A 24,669-nucleotide genomic window follows, 5' to 3' on the forward strand; every position below is an offset into this window, starting at 1 on the left:
GGTATATGGTGTGCACTTTCATATGTAGTTTGCATCTTTTCATATTTTAAGAAATTGTTCTTATACTATACTTTTAGAATTTCTTCTATTTCCTTGCTTTGGTTTTCTTCTCCAGAGACTTGACTATGCATGTTTATTTACTTTGCTTATCTTTAATATTCCTCTTAAATCACTTATTTTATTTCACTTTCTCTTAAATCTTTATCTCCTTCTTTATTTCTCTCTCATTTTTAAATTTAAAAGTAAAATAAAAATTACAGAAAAGCTACAAGCACTATGCCAGTTTTTTTCCTGAACTATGAGAGTAACTACTGACATGATGCTCCATCGTTCCTGAATGTTATGCTCCTACAAACAAGAACATTCTTTCACATAATTATTCTGTAACATAAAATCAAGAGATTAGCAATGATTTGTTGCTACCATTTCATTCTCAGACCCCGTTAAAATTTTGCTATTTGTTGTATATTTTATAGTAAAAAGATCCAGTTTACTGCATTTACATTATAATGCATCAAACAGCTTCTCAGTCTTTCCTTCATTTTCCATATGGATGCCCTCTTAACCTGAGGCAGGTGTTGGCTTCTTTTCTGGTTACCTTCCATCATGGATGCCCTCTTAACCCTTCCTCAGTTCTAGCACAATACACTTAGCTAGGCTGTTGAGCTGATGCCTTCCCTATATCCTTCTGGAGCCCCGGGCTTCTTTACCTCCTGCTGGGCAGCCCTCTTATTCAGATGCTACCCTCTCTCTAGAACTCTTGACACCCCACCCTGGCTTACTCCTTTAGGCAATGTGCTCCCTGCCCTGCTGGTGTTGTGCCTTCCCTTGCCTGGTTGCTTCCCTTCGTGCATATTTCTCATCTTCCTCAGGCTACAACAAACTGAGCCAGGCAACCCTCTGTGAGGATGCCCTTCTCTGGCTGCCCAGGCTCCAACATGTCAAGCCACACACCAAATGAATGATTTTCAACCCCCACTCTAGGTCCAGCTGCCTCCGATGGTTTGCCCTCTCCTCCAGGCAGAAGCCTTCTCACCCTTTTCAGGCTCTGAATCTCTACACAGAGAAGCCTTTAGTGTACCTAACCTTCCTTACCTTGCACATACTCAGAAACTTTATGTCAAAGCACAACCCACTTGCCTCTTCCTTGTTGTTTCAGGTAGACGCCTTATCACTTTTTTGGAATTCTGACTTCATGAACTGGGCAGCTCTCCTACCTACCCTTCCTACCCTTCTTATGCTCTGACATCCTGCAACAAATTGCACTATGTTGTTGGCTGTAGGTTTTTTATAGATGCTTTTTTTTTTGGTAGTTAGAAGTTCCATTCTATTCCTAGCTTGTTCAATGCTTCTTATAAAAAGTATTAGATTCTGTCAAAGACATTTTGTGTATCTGTTGAGATAATAATATTAATATGCTAATCAGTCTAGGTACAGGCTTGTTAGTAGTGTTGATCTTTTCAAAGAACTGGCTTTTGATTTTATTGTGTTTTCACAGTTGTTTTCTTATTGTCTGTTTCATTAAGTTCTTCTAGAATTCTTTTTATTTTTTTCTTTCTGCTTGTTTTATGTTCAGTTTGCTTTTTTGCTTCCAGGGTCATAAGGTGGGAGGTTTAGTTGTTGATTTGAAGTCCTCTTTTTAAATACAAACATTTACACGTATAAGTTTCTAAGTGCCTTAACTGCTTATATTTTGGTATTTGTGCCTTTATTCATCTCAAAATATTTTGTAATTTCCCTTTTGATTATTTCTTCTTTGACACATTGTTTATTTAGGAATGTGTTTATTTCCACATATTTGTGAATTCCTCAAATTCCCATATATTATTGGTTTCTAACATTCCAGTTTGGACAGATCATATACTTTGTATTATATCTGTCTTCATAAATTTATTGAGGTTTATTTTATGACCTGAGTTTGGTCTATCCAGGAGAATGTTTTGTGTGTACGTATTTTTTGGAAACAGGGTCTCTCCTCCTGTCACCTAAGCTGGAGTGCAGGGGTGCAGTCCTAGCACACTGGAGCCTTAGACTCCTGGGCTCAAGTGATCCTCCTGCCTCAGCCTCCTGAGTATCTGGGACTATAGGCACAAGCTACTGTGTCTGACTAATTTTTCAGTTTTTTACAGAGACAGGGTCTTGCTAGCTCAGGCTAGTTTTGAACTCCTGGCCTCAAGTGATCCTCCTACCTCAGCCTCCCAAAGTGTTGGGATTACAGGCATAAGCCACTGAGCCCAGCTATGTGTACTTTAGAAGAATGTGTATTCTGCTGCTTTGGGATGGTGTGTTCTAGAGTTGTCTGTTAGTTCTGTTTGGTTTTTGTTCAAATCTTCAGTTTCCTTCTTGATTTTATGAATGGAAAGTTGAGTATTGAAGTGCCCAACTATTATTGTTAACTTGTCTATTTCTCCCTTCATTTCTTCAGATGTTGCTTCATGTATTTTGACACTCTGCTGTTAGGTGCATATATGTTTACAATTGCTATATCCTCCTCATGATTGGCCCTTTTATCATTATCCAATGTCTTTTTAATATCTAGTAATATATCTTGTTTTAAAGTCTGTTTTGTCTGATATTAGCACAGCCATTCCAGCTTTCTTGTGATTTATTGATATTTTTCCCATTTAATTTACTTTAAATATGTTTTTATCTTTGAATATTCCATAAACAGTATGTTATTGAATCTTACTTTAATATCCAGTCTGACAATCTCTGCCTTTTGATTGGATTGGTTATTTCATTGATCTTTAATGTGATTATTGATAGGTTTCCATGTGTCATTTTACTTTTTGTTAGCTATGTGTCTCATGTTCTTTTTATTTCTTTATTTCTTCTTTACCACTTTCTTTGGATTATGTGCTTATTTTCTTATATAGCATTTTCAATTTTTAAATAATTTTTTTTCACTTAAAAAAACATTTCCTTAGTGATTGCACTAGGGCTTACCATATACATCTTAACTTACTGGAATCAGCCTCAGATTTATACTAATTTTATCCTAGTGAGTTATATAAATGTTACTTCTATATAGCTCTATTTGTTTTCTCCGTTTTTTGTGACATTGTTACACATATAGTATCTGTATATGTTACGAACCCAACATGACATAATTATTATTTCATATAATTGTGTATTTTAAAGAAGCTGAGAGAAGAAAGGCGATACAGTATATGTTTGTAGATTTTATTATATTGATCTTCTGATTTATCATTTATGAATCTCTTCATTTGTTTCTGCGGATTCAGTTACCACTTGGAGTCGTTTCCTTAGCTCAGTATAACTTTGCTTCCATCCACCTTCTTTGTTATGCTGAAGTGGTCCGTATTGAAAAGCATGCATAATACTCTACTCATTTGAGTATAATTGGTACAAAATATATTCGTACCTTCTTTTCTTCTTTTAAAATAATTATAACAGTTTTAATGAAGTGTAATTTACATGCCATACAACTCATTAATATTAAGTGTACAAGTCAATTATTTTTTATAAACTTACAAAGTTGTGCAGACATCACTACAATTTAATTTTAGAACATTTCTATCACCCCAGAAGGATCCTACCTGCCTATTTGCAATCACTCCTCATTCTCATCCGTGTCCTATTCATACAGTTTTATATAACAATTCTTCCTCTGAAAATCCTTTTGAAAGAAATAATACAATAAATATTGATATTTATATAAAGGTTTATATTTTTATGTAAAATTTTTTCTTTTCAAATTTTTTTAAAGTCAGGGTCTCACTGTGTCACCCAGGGTGGAGTGCAGTGGTATGATCATGACTCATTGTGGCCTCAAAATCCTGGGCTCAGTGATCCTTCCACTTCACCTCCTGAAGAGCTGGGACTACAGGCATGTGACACCACACTCGGCTAATTTTTAATTTTTTGGTAGAGATGGGGTCTCTCTCTGTGTTGCCCAGGTTGATCTCAAACTCCTGGCCTCAAGTGGTCCTCCCACCTTGGCCTCTCAAAGTGCTAAGATTACAGGTGTGTGCCATTGTGCATGTCTGCCTTTATATATAAATTTAAAGACATAGAAATAACCTAATACTACAAATAAGGGGAGATAAGAAAATTATTTTTATTTAATGGATTCCATGTTCATATTTAAATTACATTATACACTTTTTTAACCTGAAAGTGTTAGATTTAATTACATAAACTTGTTTTCCTCCTACAAACCAAAATAGGGTATGGTATGTATCATGGACTCAGAAAAACTAAGACCAATGTACTTCCAAATAAGAATACGTTTTATTAAACATCTTACATTTCCACAAAAGTATTTTAAATCTTTTAAGATAATATATTAAAACTTGTTAATTCCAGTGTAAGCAAGATGAACAAAATGAAAGCAGGAGTTTTGTTCTAGACAATGGGATGTACAAATGTTTCAGCATTTGTAAAATGCAGACACGGAAAGCTGATTTAGTGTTTAACAACATATCTTGTGTGTTTTAATTCAGTCATTGTTTTTTTGAATGCAGATATGCTGAGTTCTTAAGCATTCTAGTGATAACACTACCCTCCTCATTCAAAAAAAAAGTATTATCAATGAAATACTTCAGACTACAGCATTCACAAATTTTTAATTATTCATGTTGCTCTTGTCTTGGCACATGCCTAATAATTAATAGTTTGCATCCAGTTTTGTATTAGTCTCTACACACTAGTCCAGAAGTAAAAACTGACATGATTGGTCTTCACAGTGTTAAAATGTTTGAATTAAATTGTAAAATATAGTGCTTTTAGATAAAAATTTGGATTTCATGTTTCTCTTGAAAAATATGGAAGAACTAGCAACATTGAATGATTGACTTGAACTGAGGAGTAGGGGCCACTTTTAGAAAGGACAAACATTCTCTAGTTTGAGGAAGTCCCCATCTGGCCACATTCACTTACATGCATATCTGTGTGCCTCCTGTGAGAACTTGAGTTTGGGACATTTGATTTAACCCTATTATAACATTGAGTGAGAAAATTGGAGCCACATCAGCTAAATGACTTCCTAAGCTTGAAAAAGATTAGTGGCAGAGTCAGGATTTTAAGATGATTTCACTAGTGATACATTGAATATGGACTATAAATCAAAAGACTTGGAATTACATGCTGGCCCCTTCCCTTCTAAATCTTAATTTCTTAACATTAAGCTTTCATAGTTGTAAGTTGAAAGTAATAGTAATATTGATATGTGATTATTGCAAAGGTTAAATATCATTTATCATTATTAGACTCATATCTGCAGAGCAATTTTAACCACGTCTAACAATACCTTTCTTGTTATAGATGGCATATGTTTAGTTGTCTTTCATAAAAAGTAATAACATGTTTTAACAAACTTATCTTCTGAGTTTAGTATGTATATTGTGATATTATTGTTGAGTAGCATTGGTATTTCATAGGTTGATTTGCTTTTTAGTAAAGATATGAATATTTTTGCATATTAACTTTTTATAGCCTCAAATGATAGTCATTTTTATAAGTAATTCACATGTCAGGCACTGTTTATTTACATAAATACTTTTTAAAGTATTAACAAGAAAAATTAAACTTATGCTATGATGTAGTCAAGTAAAATCCTATTATATATAAAATCAGGTTTGATATTTTTTCTAATGAAATGATTTTGCCAGTAATCAAAAACTTTAAATTAGAAAATGAAGATCTGAGCATCTTTATTGGCATAATAAAACTTAACTCTCATTGAATTGAAGTGACTATAACAAAGTAAGTAACACCACTGAATAGTCCCTGACACATGAAAGGTACACAAGTACTTTCTTATTGCAAATGTTTCTCTGCTTTAAAACTTTGGCTTTTTAATTGTTGCTTTTAAAAACAGTGTTTACCTTAGTTTTATTTTTTCAGAGTACCTTCAAGTTTAAATCTGAGAGTGATATTCATTTGGCAGAACATCATAAACAGGTTTTATATGATGGGAAACTTGCAAGTAGCATTGCCTTTACATATAATTGCTAAGGCCACTGATACTCAATTCTGCCTGGAATCATCACCAAAAGAGGATGCATCAATTTTTGTGCATTCCCAACATGCTCTAATGCTTCCGGTGGGTGAATCATGGCTTTGTTTTCATGCTCTTGTCAGAATTTAACAATATTTTTATTTTATATATCAAACATTGCTCATCTATAAATCTGTGACTTTTTGTTTCTTTTTGGCTTTTGCGATCTTTTAAGTGAAACTTTAAAGAATGTCTATCTTTTCTGTAGCAATATGCTCTACCCTGGCCTTGTCTCCTTAGTAGGAAATCTGTCATACCTATTATCTTATGTATTATACAGCCTTTCAAATTAAATCAATTAACTGAATCAGTTAGTTGTTAGATATAAAAACATACTTTGCTTTAAGATTGTATTACTAATATTCTGTAACATTAAAATTACTTGTCTTTAAATCCATCAATAGTATTTCTGATTTTAAAATAACATTTGATTTTAACTTCATATTTTTAGTGTAAAAATGTCTCAACCTAAGATTTGAAATTTAAAAGCGATTAGCAAAGGTACTCACTTTTTTGTCTTACATGTGTATAAAAATTATAATTGAAGGCTTAAAAAATTTCCAACTATGTTATTTAATTCCCTTATAAACGTATTTGGACCAAGGAAATAGTGATGAAAATCATTCTATAGAAGTTTAATAAACATTTTTGGTTTTAGACATAGGATGTGAAAGGGATAGTAACACATTCAATTCATAGTGCAATTCATTCAATTGGACAGATTCAAGTGCTTTTTCCACTGTTTCCCCAATTGGATAATAGGCAGCTCAATGACAGTCAAGTGGAAACAACTGTCTGGTAAGTTTTCTTTACATGTACAATTGCTGGTATTTTATACACACTTAGAATATACATGATGTACTCAGTGCTGTGTAAATGTATTACAGTATTTGGGTTCTGCCCTTAAAGTGCTAATAAATTTTTTAGAACTAATGCAGATAGATATTTATACAATAAATAAAGAAAACCCTGACATTTAGGTTGTTATACCATAAAGGAATGCCTTTTGTGACAATAAATAGAAAATTCTTAACAAAGATAGCATAGTGATTATAATATGTAGTTGAGGTAAAATATGAATCCTGACCTTATCATTTGCATATACTCATGGTTCGAATTGTCCATGAAACCCTGTCAGGTTGAAGAAAATTACTAGGGTAAAATTATTCAGAAGAATAATATTTATTAGCAATTACATAATTTATATCATAAAGAGTGGTATTATTTTATGATGCTTTTGTCGTGGCATAAGTCTAGCATAATATTAATTGACATCGACCCTTATTTATATATAGTTTATGTTTGAGGACTCAAATCTAACTAGTGGCAAATCCAAGTTTATGTAAAAATTAAATCTCTTCTAATGAGTGTAATTTCATGTGCATTTTTATAGCTTCTCTTTTATTTAAAAAAATCTTATGTGCCAGACTCTAATTTACTGTTATATCTTAGAATTATATATACAAGAATTTAAAAATGAACTCTAGTAGCTATTTTGACTATACGCATTGCCATGCTTGGGGATTTTAATGGGCAAGTTATATAGATAAGCATTAATTTTTATTCCAAAAGTAACATAGTAGTGCTTCATCAGTATATATACATATACATGAGCTCCTTCATGGGTTATCTAATTTTGAATTGATGGTGAATCTAGTGAATGAAGATATGGGAAAAATTTAAGGTACAATGAAGTGTAATACATGCTTTTTCTCATAATTATTATCTAAATTACGTATTAATGAAATTCAATTTTAGTATTTCTAATAATATTATTTCTGTTTTGGGAACATCTTTATGTAAAGTATAAATCTAAATATAGATAAGAAATTTGTACATTTATAACATTACCTCCCGTCTACGGGTCTTGCCGCCGTTTATATCAATATAGTGTAAAGGTTGGAGTTTTGAAAGTAAAAAACTTTGATGTGAAAAGGAATCCTGAGGTTATGTCCTGCTGTGATACTATTTTGTTTGTGAGATCTCAAATAATCTAATTGGAAGGTAGCTCAGCTTAGTGGAAAAATCAAACTTAAAATTTCTTTCCTTTATTTAAATTCAAAATGTTTTGCTATTTATCAGCTCAGTGAACTAAGACACATTATGATCAGTAATTTAAAATCTAGTCAGTACTATGAAAAGAAGTGGGAGATGAAGTAGCCACTAGAAAAATCCATGTATAATTTAAATATTTCTTATGAAATAATATGAAATACATATATTATCAAATCTTACTGCTAAAACCATATGTAATAGGTTATCTGGTTCATTAATACAAGATGCATGGTTACTTTTTACTGTCCTTCCTCAAAACTCATTTAATATGTATATCATATCTTGGTATTTAAATTGTATTTATTTCATCATGGAGATAAAAGAGAGTGTGAGGAGTCAGCATACTTATTTTCATTTTGATTTTAGTTCTTTTATATCATTCATCCTAATGTTTCCCTGTATTAACTAATTCCAACTTTTTCAGTGATGCCTATTACATCTTTAGTTTCTTTATTTATTTATTTAAGATGGACTCTTACTCTTTTGTCCAGGCTGGAGTGCAGTGCTGTGATCTCTTGACTCACTGCAACCTCGGTTTCCCAGGCTCAAGCAATTCTCCTGACTCAGCCTCCCAAGTAGCTGGTGAGGCACCTGGGGCAGAGAAAAAAAAAAAAAAAAAAAAAACCTCGCGTGCAGAGGAGTGGGGCCTGGGTCCCTCACAGACGAAAGTGCCTTCCCATCAGCCCCTTCGCTGGGCCCAGTGGACCCTGGCGTCCCTGGTTCCACCCCAAGATGCGCCTCAGGCCGCTAGGGGTACCTCAAGGCGGACAAAAGGCCCATGAGGGGAAGTGAGGTTTGAGGGAGGATAGGTGAGGCACCTGTGGCAGGAAAAAAAAAAAAAAAAAAAAAAGCGCCACGGAGAAGGGGGGCCTGTGTCCCCCATGCACGAAAATGCCTTCCCATCAGCCCCTGCGCTGGGCCCCGTGGACACTGGCAACACTGTTTCGAGCACAGGGTGTGCCTCGGGCCTAATAGGGGTACCCCAAGGAGGGCAGAAGGCCAATGAGGGGAAGGTGAGGGACCTGGGGCAGAGAAAAAAAAAAAAACGCACCTTAGAGAAGCGGGGCCTGGGTACCCACGGACGAAGGTACCTTCCCATCAGCCCCTGCGCTGGGCCCCGGCGACCCTGGCGTCCATGGTTCGAGTCAAGGGAGCGCCTTGGGCCGCTAGGAATACCCCGAGTCGGGCAGAAAGCCCATGATGGGAAGTTGACGTTTGAGAGAGGAGAGGTGAGGCATCTGTGGCAGAAAAGAAAAGAAAAGAAAACAAAACAACAACAACAAAAAAAACAAGCCGCGCCTAGGAGAAGCTGGGCCTGGGTCCCCCACGGAAGAAAATGCCTTCCCATCAACCCCTGCGCTGGGCCCTGTGGACCCTGGTTCGAGCCCCGGGTGCGCCTTGGGCCCGCTAGGGGTACCCCAAGACGGGCAGAAATCCCATGAGGGGCAGTTGAGGTTTGAGGAAGGTGAGGTGAGGCACCCGTGGCAGAAAAAAACAAAAAAAAAAAACAAAAAAACCGCACCACGGAGAAGCGGAGCCTGGGTCCCCAACGGACGAAAGTGTCTTCCCATTAGCCCTTGCGCTGGGCCCAGGGGACCCTGGCGTTCCTGGTTTGAGACCAGGGTGCGCTTCAGGCCGCTAGGGGTACCCAAAAGCGGACAGAAGGCCCATGAGGGGAAGGTGACGCACCTGGGGCAGAGAAAAAAACAACAACCGCGCCGCAGATAAGCGGGGCCTGGGTCCCCTACAGAAGAAACTGTCTTCCCATCAGCGCTTGCGCTGCACCCCGGGGACCCTGGTATCCCTGGCTCGAGCCCAGGGTGCGCCTCGGCCTGCTAGGGGTACCCCAAGGCAGACGGAAGGCCCATGAGGGAAAGGTGAGACACCTGGGGCAGAGAAAAAAATTAAAAAACTGCGGCGCCCAGAAGTGGCGCCTGGGTCCCCCACGGACCAACGTCCCTACCCATCAGCCCTACACTGGGCCCCGGAGACCCTAGCGTCCCTGGCTCGAAACCAGGGTGCGCCTCTGGACCGCTAGGGGTATCTCAAGGCGGGCAGAAAGCCCATGAGGGAAAGGTGAGGCACCCGGGGAAAAGCAAAAACAAAAACAAAAACAAAAACAAAACAACAACAAAAAATCACCGCAGAGAAGCAGAGCCTGGGTCCCCAAGGAAGAAAGTGTCTTCCCATCAGCCCTTGCGCTGGGCCCCAGGGAACCTGGTGTCCCAGTTTCGAACCCAGGGTGTGCGTCTGGCCACTAGGGGTACCCCAAGTCTGACAGAACGCCCATGAGGGGAAGGTGAGGTTTGAGGGAGGAGAGGTGAAGCAACTGTGGCAGGAAAAAAAAAAAAAAACACCACGCCGCGGAGAAGCGGGGCCTGGGTCCCCAAGGGACGAAAGTGCCTTCCCAGCAGCCCCTGCGCTGGGCCCCGTGGACCCTGGCGACCCTGGGTAGAGCCCAGGGTGCGCCTCGTGACCAATAGGGGTATCCCAAAGCGGGCCGAATGCTCATTAGGGGAAGGTGAGGCACCTGGGGCAGAGAAAAAAAAAAAAAAAAAAAACCCTGCCGCGGAGAAGCGGGGCCTGTGTCCCCCACGGACGAAAGTGTCTTCCCATCAGCCCCTGAGCTGGGCCCAGGGGACCCTGGCATCCCTGGCTCGAATCCAGGGTGCGCCTCTGGCCTGCTAGGGGTTACCCAAAGCGGGCAGAAGGCCCATGAGGGGAAGGTGAATCACCTGGGGCAGAAAAAACAAACAAAAAAAAAACCGCGCTGCGGAGAAGCGGGGCCTTGGTCCCCCACCAGTGAAAGTGTCTTCCCATCGACCCTTGCGCTGGGCCCCGGGGTCCCTGGCGACCCTTATTCGAGCCCAACACCTGCCTGGGGCCGCTAGGGGTACCCCAAAGCGGGCAGAAGGCCCATGAGGGGAAGGTGACCCACCTGGGGCAGAGGAAAAAAAAAAAACACGCCTCGGAGAAGCGGGGCCTGGGTCCCCCACGGAAGAAAGTGTCTCCCCATCAGCCCTTGCGCTGTGCCCCGGGGACCCTGGCATCCCTGGTTCGAGCCCAGGGTGTGCCTCGGGCCGCTAGGGGTACCCCAAGGTGGACAGAAGGCCCATGAGGGGAAGGTGAGGCACCTGGGGCAGAGAAAAAAGAACTGCACCGCCGAGAACCGGGGACTGGGTCCCCCACGGACGAAAGTGTATTCCCATGAACCCTTGCGTTGAGCCCCAGGGACCCTGGCGTCCCTGTTTCGAGTCCAGTGTGCGCCTAGGGTAGCTAGGGATACCCCAAGTCGGACAGAAGGCCCATGAGGGGAAGTGAGGTTTCAGGGAGTAGAGGTGAGGCACCTGTGGCAGGTGTCCATCTGTAAACTGTTTATCCATGTGAGCCCTGATGTCCACCAGGGGCTGGATGTCCCCCTGGGGCTAGATGTTCGCCTGGAGCCTGGTGTCTACCTGGGGCCTGATATCCAGGAGAGGCTTAGTTATCCACCTATGGCCATCTGGAGCCAGATGCCCACCTGAGGTTTGGTGTAAACCTAAGGCCTGATATCTACCTGGGGCTTGGGTGTTCATGTGGGGCCTGATGTCCACCTAAGACTATGTGTTCACCTGGAGCCTGGGTGACCATCTGGGTTATGACGTTCAGCTGGGGCCCAGAGTTCAGCTGGGGACTGGGTCAACCTTCTGCCTGATGCACACCTGGGGACTAGGTACCCACCTGGGCTCCCGTGTTCACTGGAGCCTGATGTCTTACCTGGGGCCATGTGTTTACCTAGGACCAATGCATCCACCTGGGGTCTGAGTGCCCTCATGGAGCCTGGAGTTTTCCTGGGGCCTGGGGTCTGCCTTAGGCTTAAGTGTACATCTGTGGCCTGATGTTCACCTTGGGATGGATGTCCACCTGGGGACGGATATTCAGTAGGGGCCTGAGTGTCCACCTGGTTTGTGATGTCTACCTGGGGCCTGGTGTTCATCTGAGGTTTGATATCCACCTGGGGCCTGGACATTTGTCTGGAACCTGATGTACAGCTGGTGCCTGAAGTTCATCTATGCCTGGTGTCCCCCTGGGGCCAGGTAGTCAACACAGGGCCTGAAGACCTTCTAGAGTTCGGTGTTCACCTGGGGCCTGAAGTCCACCTAGGGCTTGGGTGTCCAAATAGGGCCTGGTGTCAACTTGAGATTTGTGTATTTACCTAGGGACTGGTTTTCCACTTGGGGCTTGATTTTTTACTTGGTTTTTGTGTTAATCTGGGGTCTAGTGTCCGCCTGGGGCCTAGGTATCCACCTAGGGACTATTGTCCAGCTGGAGACTAATGACTACCTATGGCCTGGTAATCACCTAAGGCTTTGTTTCACTTAGGTACTTGGTGCCAAACTGTTGCCTGCTGTTCACCTGGGCTATGGTGTCCACCTGGGGCATATTATCCCCCTGGGGTCTGGATGTCAGCCTGGGGCTTGTTGTATACCTGTATCTTAGATATCCAGATAGGGGTCTGTTTTCTACTTAGGTGCAGCAGTCCATCTGGTGCTTGAGTGTCAACCTAAGGCCTGATGTCTATGTTGGACCTAGGGTTCACCTGAGGCCTGATATCCACCTGGGGCCTCAATGTCCAAATGTGGCCTGATGCCCATCTGGGCGCTGGGTGTCCACCTGCAGCATGGATGTCCACTGGTACTTTATGTCCACCAGGGGCCTAATGTCCACCTAAGACCTGGTGTTCACCTGGGGTCTAATGTTCAGCTGAAGACCGGATGTCCACCTGGAGCCGAGGAATCCACCCAGGGACTGGTGTTGAACTGGGGCCTGATGACTACCCGGGGACAAGGTACACACCAAGCTTGATGTCCACCTGTTACCAGATGTCCACCTGAGTCCTGATGTCCATCTTGATCCTGGGTGTCCACTTTAGGCCTGATGTCCAGCTGGGGCATAGGTGCCCACTGGGGGCTTCCTGTTAACCTGGGGACTGGTGTCATTCTGGGGCCTAATGACCACATGGGTTGTATTATTCACCTAGGGCCTGGTGTCCACTTGGGGCTTGAGTGTAACCCTGGACCTGGCACCCACATAGGACTTGGGTATCAAACTGGCCCCTTGGTGTCCAGTTAAGACATCATGTGAACCTGGCGCCTGAGTGTCCACATGGGGCCAAAAGACTACTGGGGGCCTGAATATCAACCTAAAATCTGAGGTTTACTAGGGGCCTAGGTATCCACCTGGGGCCTAATGTCCACCTGAGCCTGGGTGTCAACCTGGGGCCTGATGTTAAACCTCTAGTTCAGTGTCCACCTTGGGCTTGATGTCAACATGGAGCCTGATGTCCACCTGAGTACTGATTTTCACCTTTGACCTGATGTCCACCTGTGGATTGTTTATCCACCCATGGCCTGATGTTCACCTGGGGCTGAATGTCCAACTGTGACCTGTTGTGCACCTGGAACCTAGGCATCCACCTGCGGCCTGATGTTCAGCTGGGCTGGGACCCGGAGTTCACTTGAGGCATGATGTCCACCTGAAGCTTGATGTTCATCTGGGGGCTGGGTGTCCACCTGGGGCCCAATATCCACCTGGAGACTAGGTACCCACCTGGGATCTGGTGTTCACTCAAGATTGGTGTTCAGCTGTGGCCTAATGACCACCTGGGTCATGGTGTCTACCTTGGACTGGGTGCTCACCTGGAGCCAGTGTTCACTGGGGGCCTAGTGTGCACCTGAGACTGGGGGATGCACCTGGGGTCTGATGTCTACCTGGTGCCTAGGTATCCATTTGGGGCCTAATGTTCATCTGGAATCTGATATCCACCTGGGGCCTTGTAATTACCTGGGGTCTGGGCATCCACCTAGGGCTTGAGTATCCTTCTGGGGCCTTGAGTTTTACTGGGGACTCGTGTCTGCCTTGGACCTGGGTGTACATCTGTTGCCTAATGTACACCTTGAGAGTGATGTCAACCTGGGGACAGTTGTCCTCTTGGGGTCTGAGTGTGCACCTGGTGCCTGATGTCTGCCTGGGGACTTGTGTTCACTTGAGACCTGATATCCACCTGGGGCCTGGGTGTCCACGAAGGGCTGATGTTCAGCTGGAGACTGGATATCCACCTGGGGCTTAGGGATCTATCCAGAAACTGATGTCAAACTGGGACCTGATGTCTACCTGGGGACTAGGTATCCATGTGAGGCTTGATGTTCATCTGCGGCCAGACGTCCATCTGATGCTTGATGTCCGCCTTAGTCCTGGGTGTCTACTGGAGACCTCATGTCCAACTAGAGCTTAGGAACCTACTGGGGGCCTCGTGTAAACCTGGGGACTGGTATGCAGCTGGGTCCTAATGATCCCCTGGGTCATATTATTCACCTAGGGCCTGGTGTCCACTTAGGGCTTGAGTGTCAACCTTAGGTCTTGTGTTCATTTTGACCTGGTGTCCACCTGGGACTTGGGTATCGACCTGAGGTCTTGGTGTCCAATTGAGGTGTCATGACCACCTGGGGACTGAATGTCAATCTGGGGTCTGATGTAAACCTCTAGTTCAGTATACACCTGGGCATGGTCTTCACTTGGGGCCTGCTGTCTACCTGGGCCTTGCTGTCAACCTGGGGCCTGATGTAAACCTCTAGTTCAGTATCCACCTGGGGCCAGATGTCTTCCTAGAGACTTATATTCACTTTTGACCTGATGTCCACCTGGGGACTTGCTATGCATCCATGGTCTGATATTCACCTGGGGACAGATGTTCAACTGTGGCCAGAAGTGCACCTGGGGTCTGGGCTTCCACCTAGAGCCTGATGTTTAGCTGGGGCTAGAGTTTACATGGAGAATGATGTCCACCTGAAGTTTGATGTTTACCCGGGACCTGATACCTGCCTGGTGCCCAAGTATTCTCATGTGCCTAATGTCTACTAGTTGGCCTGGTGTTCATCTGAGGGCTTGGTGTCAACCAGTGGCTTTACGTACACCTGGATTCTAGTGTCCTCGTGGGGCCTTATGCCTACCAGGAGTCTGGTGTACCCCTGGGGTCTAGTATCCACCTGGAGTCTGGGCCTCCACCTGGAGCCTAATGTTGAGGTTAAACTGAGTGTCAGCCTGAGGCCTGATGTCTACTTAGGGCATAGGTATTCACCTGGGGCTTGTTGTTTACCTGGGGACTAATGTCAACCTTGAGCCTAGGTATCCACCTGGGGAATACTGTCCAGTTGCAGCCAGATGTCCACCTATGGCCTGAAGCATGGTTGTTATCCTAAAACCTTGTATTAGTCCATTTTCACACTGTTATAAAAAACTACCTGATATTGGGCAACTTATGAGGAAAAGAGGTTTAATTGACCCACAGTTCTTCAGGCGTAATAGGGAGCATGACTGGGCGGGCTCGGGACACTTACAATCATGATGTAAAGCCAAGAGGAAGCAAGTCCTTTTTACCATGGGGGAGGAGGAGGGAGAGAGAAGGGGGATGTGCTACACACTTTCAAACAAACAGATCTCGTAAGAACTCTATCATGAGAACAGCAAGTGGGAAGTCTGCCCCCATGATTCAATCACCTCTCACCAGGCCCCTTCTTCAACCCATGTGGATTACAATTCAACACGAGATTTGGGTGGAGACATAGAGCCAATATCAGGCCTGATGCCCACCTGGAGTCGTGTCTACCTGAGGCCTAAAGTACACATGAGGCCTGAGCATCCACCTAGGACCTCATGTTAAGATAGGGGCTGGAGTTCTTTTGGTGTCTAGTGTATACCTGGGGCCCAGATGTAAAACTAGAGCCTGATGTTTCAGATGGAAACCTGGGCCCCAGGTGCTCATCAGATCCTAGGTGAAAACTCAGGCTTCAGGTGCACGTCAGACTCCAAGTGGACACATAGGCCCCAGGTTGACACTAAGATTTCAGGTAGACTCTGGGTCCCAGAAAAACACCCCGCCCTAGGTGGACAGCTGAACCTGAGTAGACTTCAGGCCCCAGATTGACATCTGGCCCCAGGTAGATTCCTAGGCCCAAGGTGAATACTCAGTCTCCAGCCCTAGGGGAATTCAATCTTAGGTGACTAAGGACTGGTGTTCCTCTGGGGCCTCATGTCTACCTGGGCCCTGGGAGTGCACATGGAGCCAGACGTCTATAAAGGGCCTGAGTGTCCACTAGGGCCTGAGGTTCACCAGAAGCATAGACACCCACCTAGGACCTCGTGTTCACCTAAAACCTGGTGTTCACCTGGGGCCTGGGTGACAACCTGGGATCTGATGTTCACCTGAGGCCCAGAGTTCAGCTGGTGCCTATGTCAGCCTGGCACCTGATGCACACGAGATGACTAGGTGCCCACCGGAGGACTGGTGTTCTTGGGGAACTGGTGTTCAGCTGTGGATTGATGACCAACTGGGTCCTGGTGTCCTTCTGGAACCTGATGTCCACCTGGGACTGCATGCTTACCTATAGGGTCTGGTGTTCCTCTGGGGCCTGGTGTACCCCTGAGACCTGGGGTCCACCTGGGCCTAGTATCCACTTGGGGCCTCATATCCATCTGGAACATCATGTCCACTTGAGGCCTTGTAGGTACCTAGGGACTGGGTGTCCTTCTGACCCTTGAGTGTCCTCCTGGGGCCTGGGGTTCTCCTGGGGCCTGGGTGTACATCTCTGGCCTGATGTCCACCTTGGGATGGATGTCCACCTGGGGACAGATGTTCACTTGTGGCCTGAGTGTCCATCTCGTGTCTAATGTCTACCTGGGGCCTGGTGTTTGCCTGAGGCCTTATATCCACCTGGGGCCTGGGCATCCATTTGAGGCCTGATGTCTACCTAAGACCCGGTGTTTAACTGGGGCACAGACTTCTTCCTGGAGCCCGACATTCATCTGGAGCCTGAAGTTCACCTATGCCTGTTGTCTACCTGAGGCCTATGTGTCAACCTAGGGCCTGATGATCACCCTGAGTTCAGTGTTCACCTGGGGCCTGACATCTGCCTGGAGTCTGGGTGTCCACATAGGGCCTGATGATGGCTTGGGACCAAAGTATTTACCTAGGGCCTGAGTGTCTACTTAGAGCCTGACTTCTACATGGTTCATTGTGTCAACCTGGGACCTGATGTCCACTTAGGGCCTAGGTAAGCTCCTTATGACTAAAGCCCACATGGGGGCTGAAACCATCTCACACCTTGTGTTAACCTAGGGCTTAGTGTCCACCTGAGGTCTGCCTGGGACCTGGTGACTCCCTGGGGTCAAGGTATCTACCTTGGGCCTGATGACCAATTGGGGCTTAAGGATCTACCTAGAGACTGGTGTCAACCTGGAACCTGATGTCCACTTGGGGTCTGGTGTACACCTTGGGCCTGATGCCCACCTGGGCATGTGTGTACACTTTGGGCCTAGTGTGCACCTGAAGCCTGGGTGTCAACCTGGGTCTTGATGCACACCTTTAGTCAAGTGTTTAACTGGGGCCTGATGAAATACTGGAGCCTGATTTACACCTGTATACTGGGTCTCCACCTGGGGCCTGATGTCCACCTGCAGCCAGATATCCACCTGGCACCAGATGTCTACCAGGAATCTGGGTGTCCACCTTGAAAATGATGTATTCCAAGAGACTAGGCATGCACATTGGGCCTGGGGTCCACCTGGGTCCTGATGTCTACCTGAGGCTGGTATTGAACTGAGGCTTGTGTGTTCACTTGGAGCCTGATGTTCATTTGGAAACTGGTGTTCACCTAGGACATGGGTATCCACCTGGATCCTGATTTTCAGGTGGGGAGTGGCTATAGACCTGAGACCTGATGGCCACCTATGCTATAAGTAACCCAACCACCTGGGGCCTGGTGTTCACCTGTGGCCTGATATCCACCTGGTACCTATGTGTCAATCTAGTGCCTGGTGTCCACTTGAGGACTAGGTAGACACCTGGGGCTTGGTGTTCACCAGGGGCCTGGTGTTCATCTTGCGCCCAGTGTCCACCTGGACCCTGTGTATCAACCTGTGGACTAGGTGGCCACTTGGAGCTTTATGTGCACCTGGGGCCTGAGAGCTTCCTGGGATCTGATGACCACTGGGGCCTAGCGATCCACCTGGGACATCAGGCTCCAAGTGTACGCCCAGGCTCCATATGGACACCAGGCCAGGAGAATGTCAGCCCTTATCTGAACATCAGGTCCTAGATGGATGCCCAGGTCCCATATGTACATCAGGCCCCAGGTATACACTGGACTCGAGGTGGACACCAGCACTCAGTTGGATACACACACTGAAGGTGGACACCAGGCCCCACGTGAATTCCTACACTCCAGGTGAACATCAGGTCCCAAGTGGATACCTGGACCCCAGGTGGATACTAGTCTCTAAATTAATACCAGGCCTCAGATGGTCCTTAGGAGCCATGTGGGCATTAGTCGTCAGGAAGTTACCTAGGCCCAAAGTGGACATCAGGCCCCATGTTGACACAAGATCTAGTTGGAAGTCAGGCCCCAGGTGGACACCCAGGCCCTAGGTAAATACTTAGGTCCCAAGTTGACAGCAGGCCCTATGTGAACACTCAGAACTCAGGTGGACATGAGGCCTCAGGTGGACATCTGAGTTCATCTGGAACCTCGTGTTACAGGCCCCATGTAAACACCGGGCCTTAGGTGGGTACCCAATCTCTAGGTGGACATCAGAGCTCAGATTGACACAAAGACCCCAGTAGACATAATGTACCAATGAATATCCAGGCCCCTGGTAAATACCCAGGCCCCACATTGACACGAGGGTCTATGTGGACACACAGGCCCTGGGTAGAAAACAGTCCCAAGGCGGACACTGGACTGGACATCAGGTCCCAGGTTGACAACCATGCTTCAAGTTGACACCAGGACCCAAGTGAACATCTGCCCAGCTGAACACTGGTCCCCTGGTGAATATCTAAGCCCAAGGTTGAAATCAGGCCCCATGTGAACACTAGACCCCAGATAAACACTTATGCCTTAAGTGGACATCAAGCCTCAGGTGGTTACCCGGTCCCAAGGTGAACATCAGGACCCCGATGGGTACCAGTTATCAGGTGGATTCCTAGGCCCCAGGTGAATATCAAGCCCTAGGTGGATACCAGGCCCCAGGTGGATACCAGGATCCTGGTAGACATCAGGTCCCAAGAGGACCCTAGAACCCAGGAGTACATTAGGCCACATTAACACGAAGGCCCCAGATGAATACCAGGCCAATTGTGGACATCAGGCCTGAGAAGGGTCCTCAGGCTCCAGGTGGACATCAGGCGCCAGGTGAACATCCAGCACTCAGATGAACATTAAGCTTCAGGTAGACATCATGCCTCAGGTGAACTCCAGGCCCCAGCTAAACATCAGGCCCCAGGTGGATGCCCAGGTTCTGGGTGCACATCTGGCCACAGTTGGACATTCAACCCTAGGTGACCATCAGGCCATGGGTGAATACACAGTTTCCAGGTGGACATCAGATCAAAGGTGAACATCAGTCCCCCAGTGGACATCAGGCCCAAGGTGGACACTGAACTAGAGGTTTACATCAGGCCACACGTTGACACCTAGTCCCAGGTGGACATCAGGCCCCAGGTGGATACCTAGGCTCCCAGTGAATTTGACACCAGGTTGACATTCAGGCCCCCAGTGGTCATCTGGCCTCATGTGAACACTCAGACCCCAGGTGCACATGATGTCTCAACTGGACACCAAACCCCTAGTTTGATACCCAAGGCCCAGGTGGACACCAGGTCCAAGGCTGACACTCAAGCCCTAAATGAATACCAAATTCTAGGTGAACAATTCAACCCAGGTGGTCATTAGGACCCAGCTGGATACCAGTCCCCAGGTTAACACAAGGCCCCTGGTGGGCACCTAGGCACCAGGTGTACATCAGGCCCTATGTAAACACCCAGGTCTCAGGTGAAAACCATGCCACAGATGGACATCAGGCCCTAGGTGGACATCTAGCCCCTGGGCGACATCCAGCCCCAGGTGGACATAACCATTTCCATGGATAAACCATTCCCAGGTGGATATCAGGCCTCAAGTGGATAGCAGTCACCAGGTAGCCATCAGGCCTCAGATAGACACCAAGGTCCCAGATGTATAGCAGGCCCCAACTGAACCCCAGACTCGTGTGGACATCAGGCCACAGGTAGACACCAAGCCTTAGGTAGATACCTAACTTCAGGTAGACATCAGACCCCAGGTGGACACCCAGTTCCCAGGTGGACAATCAGGCCCCAGGCACACATCAGGCCTTAAGTGGACACCCAGGCCCCAAGTTGATATCTGGCTCCCAGGTGATCACCAAGCCCCAGGTAGACACCAGGCCATAGGTGAGCAACAGGATGCAGTAGATCATCAGGCCACAGCTGGATACCAGTCCCCGGTGAACACAAGGCCCCAGTGGGACACAGATCTAAGGCAGACATCAGGCCCCAGGTGGACATACAGGCCTGAGGTGGAATTCACCCTGAGGGGGACATTCGGCCCCAGGTGCGCATCAGGCCTCAGGTGAATAACCAGTCCCCAGGTGGACATTAGCCTGCAGGTCAACCACAGTCCCCAGGTTGATACCTGATCTCCAAGTGGCTACCCAATCTGCAGGGTAACATTAGGTCCCTGTAGGATCCCAGGCTGCAAGTGGATTCCTAGGCCCCTGGTGAACATCAGGTGCAGGTGTCCAAGCAGGTCCTGGGTGGACATAACTGTGTACAGGTAAGGAGTTGACCTGTGGGGAGGGTAAGCAGTCAGCAGCCCACTGGGGTCCTGAGAAGGTTTTCTGGAAGGAGGAGGCCGAGGGGTTGGAAACTTAAAGAAGCGACCTCACTTCCTTGGCAACAGACCCTAACAGAACTAAGAATTCTGGTAGCCAGGCCAGGCACGGTGGCTCACACCTGTAATCCCAGCACTTTGGGAGGCTGAGGCAGGAGGATCATGAAATCAGGAGATCAAGACCAGCCTGACCAACATGGTAAAACCACATGTCTACTAAAAATACAAAAAACAAATAAGGTCAGCAAATCGAGACCATCCTGGCTAACACAGTGAAATCCCGTCTCTACTAAAAATACAGAAATTATCCGGGCATAGTGGTGGGTGCCAGTAGTCCCAGCTACTCAGGAGGCTGAGGCAGGAGAATGGCATGAACCCGGGACGCGGAGCTTGCAGTGAGCCAAGATCTCGCCACTGCACTCCATCCAGCCTGGGCGACAGAGCGAGACTCTGTTTCAGAAAAAAAAAAAAAAAAAAAAAACGAAAACAAACAAACAAACACAAAAAAACTAGTCAGGTGTGGTGCTGTGTGTCTCATGTCTGTAATCCCAGCTACTCAGGAGATGGAGGCAGGAGAAGTGATTGAACCCAGTAGGCGGATGTTGCACTGAGCCGAGATCATGCCACTGCACTCCAGCCTGGCCAACAGAATGAGACTGTCTCAAAAAAAAAAAAAAAAAAAAAAAGAATTCCGATAACCAGGCACCCACATCCTAGAGTTAGCCCCGTAGCCAGCTCACTTGGTGGGAGACACTCAAGAGAGCAAGATGTTCTTGTGCTGCATCCCCACATCTCCAGGCTCTGGCTTCAGGAATGGCAGGAGTGAGAGCCTTTCTTTGCTGATGACACCCTTGTAGGCTCATCCCTCACCCCAGATGCCTCTGGCCATTTGGCAGAAGCCCCCCCCACCCCCTCCCCCAGGTACCACAGGACAGGAGTCACCAGGTAGACATCAGGCCCCAGATGGAGCTAGCAGGCCAGGCCTCACCAGTGTTCCCACCAGGGCCACATCTGCACATTGTCCTTTTCCAGCTGGAGCCTCTGGAGCTCATTGAGACACAGGCACATGGTGAGGTCACCTGCAGTCTGGAAGTCTTTCCAGGGACAATGTTTTCAGGCTGAAATTCCTTTAAATTCAATGAGGTTGTTTTCATGTTTGTAAATTCCAGTGGAAAGCGAGTGATATTGGTGACCTCTCTCCTTTTTCAGCTCCTGCTTCAGGTGCAGAAATACAGCTATTTCCAGTGCCAGCTGTTGAGCCACTGCCAGCACCAGGGCCAGATTCCCCTCCAGGGACAGCGCTGGAGCTAGAGGAAGCTCCAGAGCCCTCCTGCCGCTGCCCTGGGACTGCCCAGGACCAGCCCAGTGAGGAGCTGCCTGACTTCATGGCACCTCCTGTAGAGCCACGGGCCTCAGCCCTGGAGCTGAAAGTGTGGTTGGAGCTGGAGGTGGCAGAGAGGGGTGACCAGCACAGCTCCAGCCAGAAGCTCCCACACTGCTCCCAGTCCTGGGCACAGTGGAAGCTATGGAGGCAGAGACCAGGATGTGCAACCTGGGCTCCTCTGCCTCACTGGAGAGGGACTTCTCTCATTCAGCAGAGCAGCAGCCCTGCTGCTGAAGGGCCTGCTGCTACTGCTGCTGGGGGTGTTTGCCTGCCTGCAGGAGGTGCTGGAGAGCAAGAAAAGGAGCCTGTGAGCAGGGGTTCCAGCAGGTCCTCCTGCTCCCAGAGGTGACCTCCTCCTCCAGGAATGGAGGTTTGCCCTCAGCTAGGCATCTGGGCCATTTGCCTCTAATGTGCTGCCCAGGATGGCCTCTTCTTGACAGGTGGACAGGGGTTGAGGGGGCCAGGGGGCATCTCCAAAGGAAGCTCTTAAACTCAGCAGCAGCACTCCAGAATCTCCATGCCTGCACCTGCCCAAGGATTTATTCATAGCTTAACTAAGAATTTCAAATTTCTACCATAACACTGAAATAAAGTTTGACTTTTTGAAACTTCCATGACTTCTTTCACTCCCTAATATCGTAGATGGTGTTTTTGAGGCAATGTTGAAAACCTCTGATAGTTGCATGTTTTGTTGTGTTTTTTTCTGTGATTAAATTGCCATCTGATCAAGTGATATTGAAAACCCTTCAGGTATGGCTTTTAGAAGACTTTGACCTATTTTTGCTTTTGTTGACTCTCCCTCCAGCTTTGCGGAAAGAGGGATCATGTAGGTTCATTTCTCAGGCAGATCAGTCACCTTTTGCCATCAAAGTTTTAGCATCCATTTCCAAAATTTGGTGTACAAGTTGATATTTTGGTGTTTTTAGCTAATCTGGGGTCAAAACAGAATGCCATAGATGAGGAAGCTTGTAAACAAATTTGTTTCTCTCATTTCTGGAGATGGCAAAATTCAAGATCAAGTGGTTAGCAGATTCCAAGTGTGGTGTGGGCTTGCTTTGTGGTTCATAGACAGCCATGTTTCTACCATGTCCTCACATGACAGAAGGGATGAGGGAGCTCTCTATGGTTCCTTCAATAGGGGCTACTAATCCCACTCATGTGGTCCCTACCTTCATGATCTAATCATTCCCCAAGGCCCTACCTCCAAATATCATCACATAGGGAATTAGATTTCAACACTTGAATTTGAGGGGGACAATAACATTTGGTCTATAGCATCAGGTTACCCAGAGCCTTATGCAATCAGAGGAAATCCAAAATCACCTATAAGTATTCGCTGCTCCCCTCTGGGCTTAGGGAAATCTTTAATTGCAGCTCTTGATTCAGCTTGGTCCAAGCTTAAATTCTACATTTGCCTGCATAACTTGTTCATGGGACAGAGGGAAGTTTAGAGGAAACTGACCATTTGGAGTTTTAGGACAATTGATGGAAGAGGGCTTGGCATCTGGATGAGAAGTGGAGGGAGAATAGAACAAAGGCACAGAAGGAGAGAGCACAGTGAGAAAGGGGAAGAGGGACATCTGGACATAAGGGCCAACTGGAGGGCAGGGAAGGTAATTTTCCTTACATTTTAAACTCAGACCACATATCACATCAGAATCACCTGAGGGAGACATTTTCAATGCATATTCCTGAGTTTCTTCTCTTGGAAATTTTTATTTCTTAAATCTTGAGTTGTGCTGATTTATCCATATTTATCATAAGAATTTTGGATAATTCTTAACTTTGGGAGGCCCAGGCAGTGGATCACTTGAGGTCAGGAATTCAAAACCAGCCTGGCCAATATGGTGAAACCTCATCTCTACTAAAAATACAAAAATTAGCCAGGCATGGTGGTGCACGCATGTAGTCCCAGCTACTTGGGAGGCTGAGGCAGGAGAATCACTTGAGTCAGGGAGGCAGAGACGACAGTGAGCTGAAATCATGCCACTGCACTCCAGCCTGGGCAACAGTGAGACTCCATCTCAAAAAAAAAAAAAATTGTGGATAATTCTGATGCAGTTAGAAAACAAAGCAGAGCTTGACAACCACTGGGTTGGGATGTATATCAAGAAGACATTTGATTATGTAAAATAACTGCAAAACAAACTGAAGGGGAATTATTTTAAAATGCTTGAATATAATTATATAATTCAACTCTTCCTATGTACATAGTTTGACCAGATATTTCATGTCTGCTATACTAAGATTGGAAATGTGTAGAAGTTTTTTTAAAAATCAGGTAGAAGCACAGAAAAAAGGAGTTGGAGAGAAAAGAAAACTAGCTATTGTCTGGTAACAAGAGAAGAGAAGGGAAACGAAGTAGCATATTTTTGTTCATTGTTTGATGGCATCTAAATTATGATCCCAAATATTTTTTTTCTAAGAAATCCAATAATACAAGTATTCAGAGTGGAGTACCAACACTGATTTACTGGAAAGAG

General features: G+C 45.9%; 1 protein-coding gene across 1 annotated transcript; it reads left to right on the forward strand.

Moving 5' to 3' along the window:
• The first annotated feature begins 12,685 nt into the window (after positions 1–12,685).
• Positions 12,686–22,794, forward strand: LOC750354 (uncharacterized). The gene is given in 5 exon segments (XM_054667527.1): positions 12,686–12,905; positions 12,990–13,124; positions 18,041–18,141; positions 21,724–21,871; positions 22,012–22,794. Coding segments are annotated over 5 exon segments (1,188 nt in total). The 3' UTR covers positions 22,596–22,794.
• Positions 22,795–24,669: the final 1,875 nt, after the last annotated feature.

This window comes from Pan troglodytes, chromosome 16, assembly GCF_028858775.2.
Source record: "Pan troglodytes isolate AG18354 chromosome 16, NHGRI_mPanTro3-v2.0_pri, whole genome shotgun sequence".
Taxonomy (NCBI): domain Eukaryota; kingdom Metazoa; phylum Chordata; class Mammalia; order Primates; family Hominidae; genus Pan; species Pan troglodytes.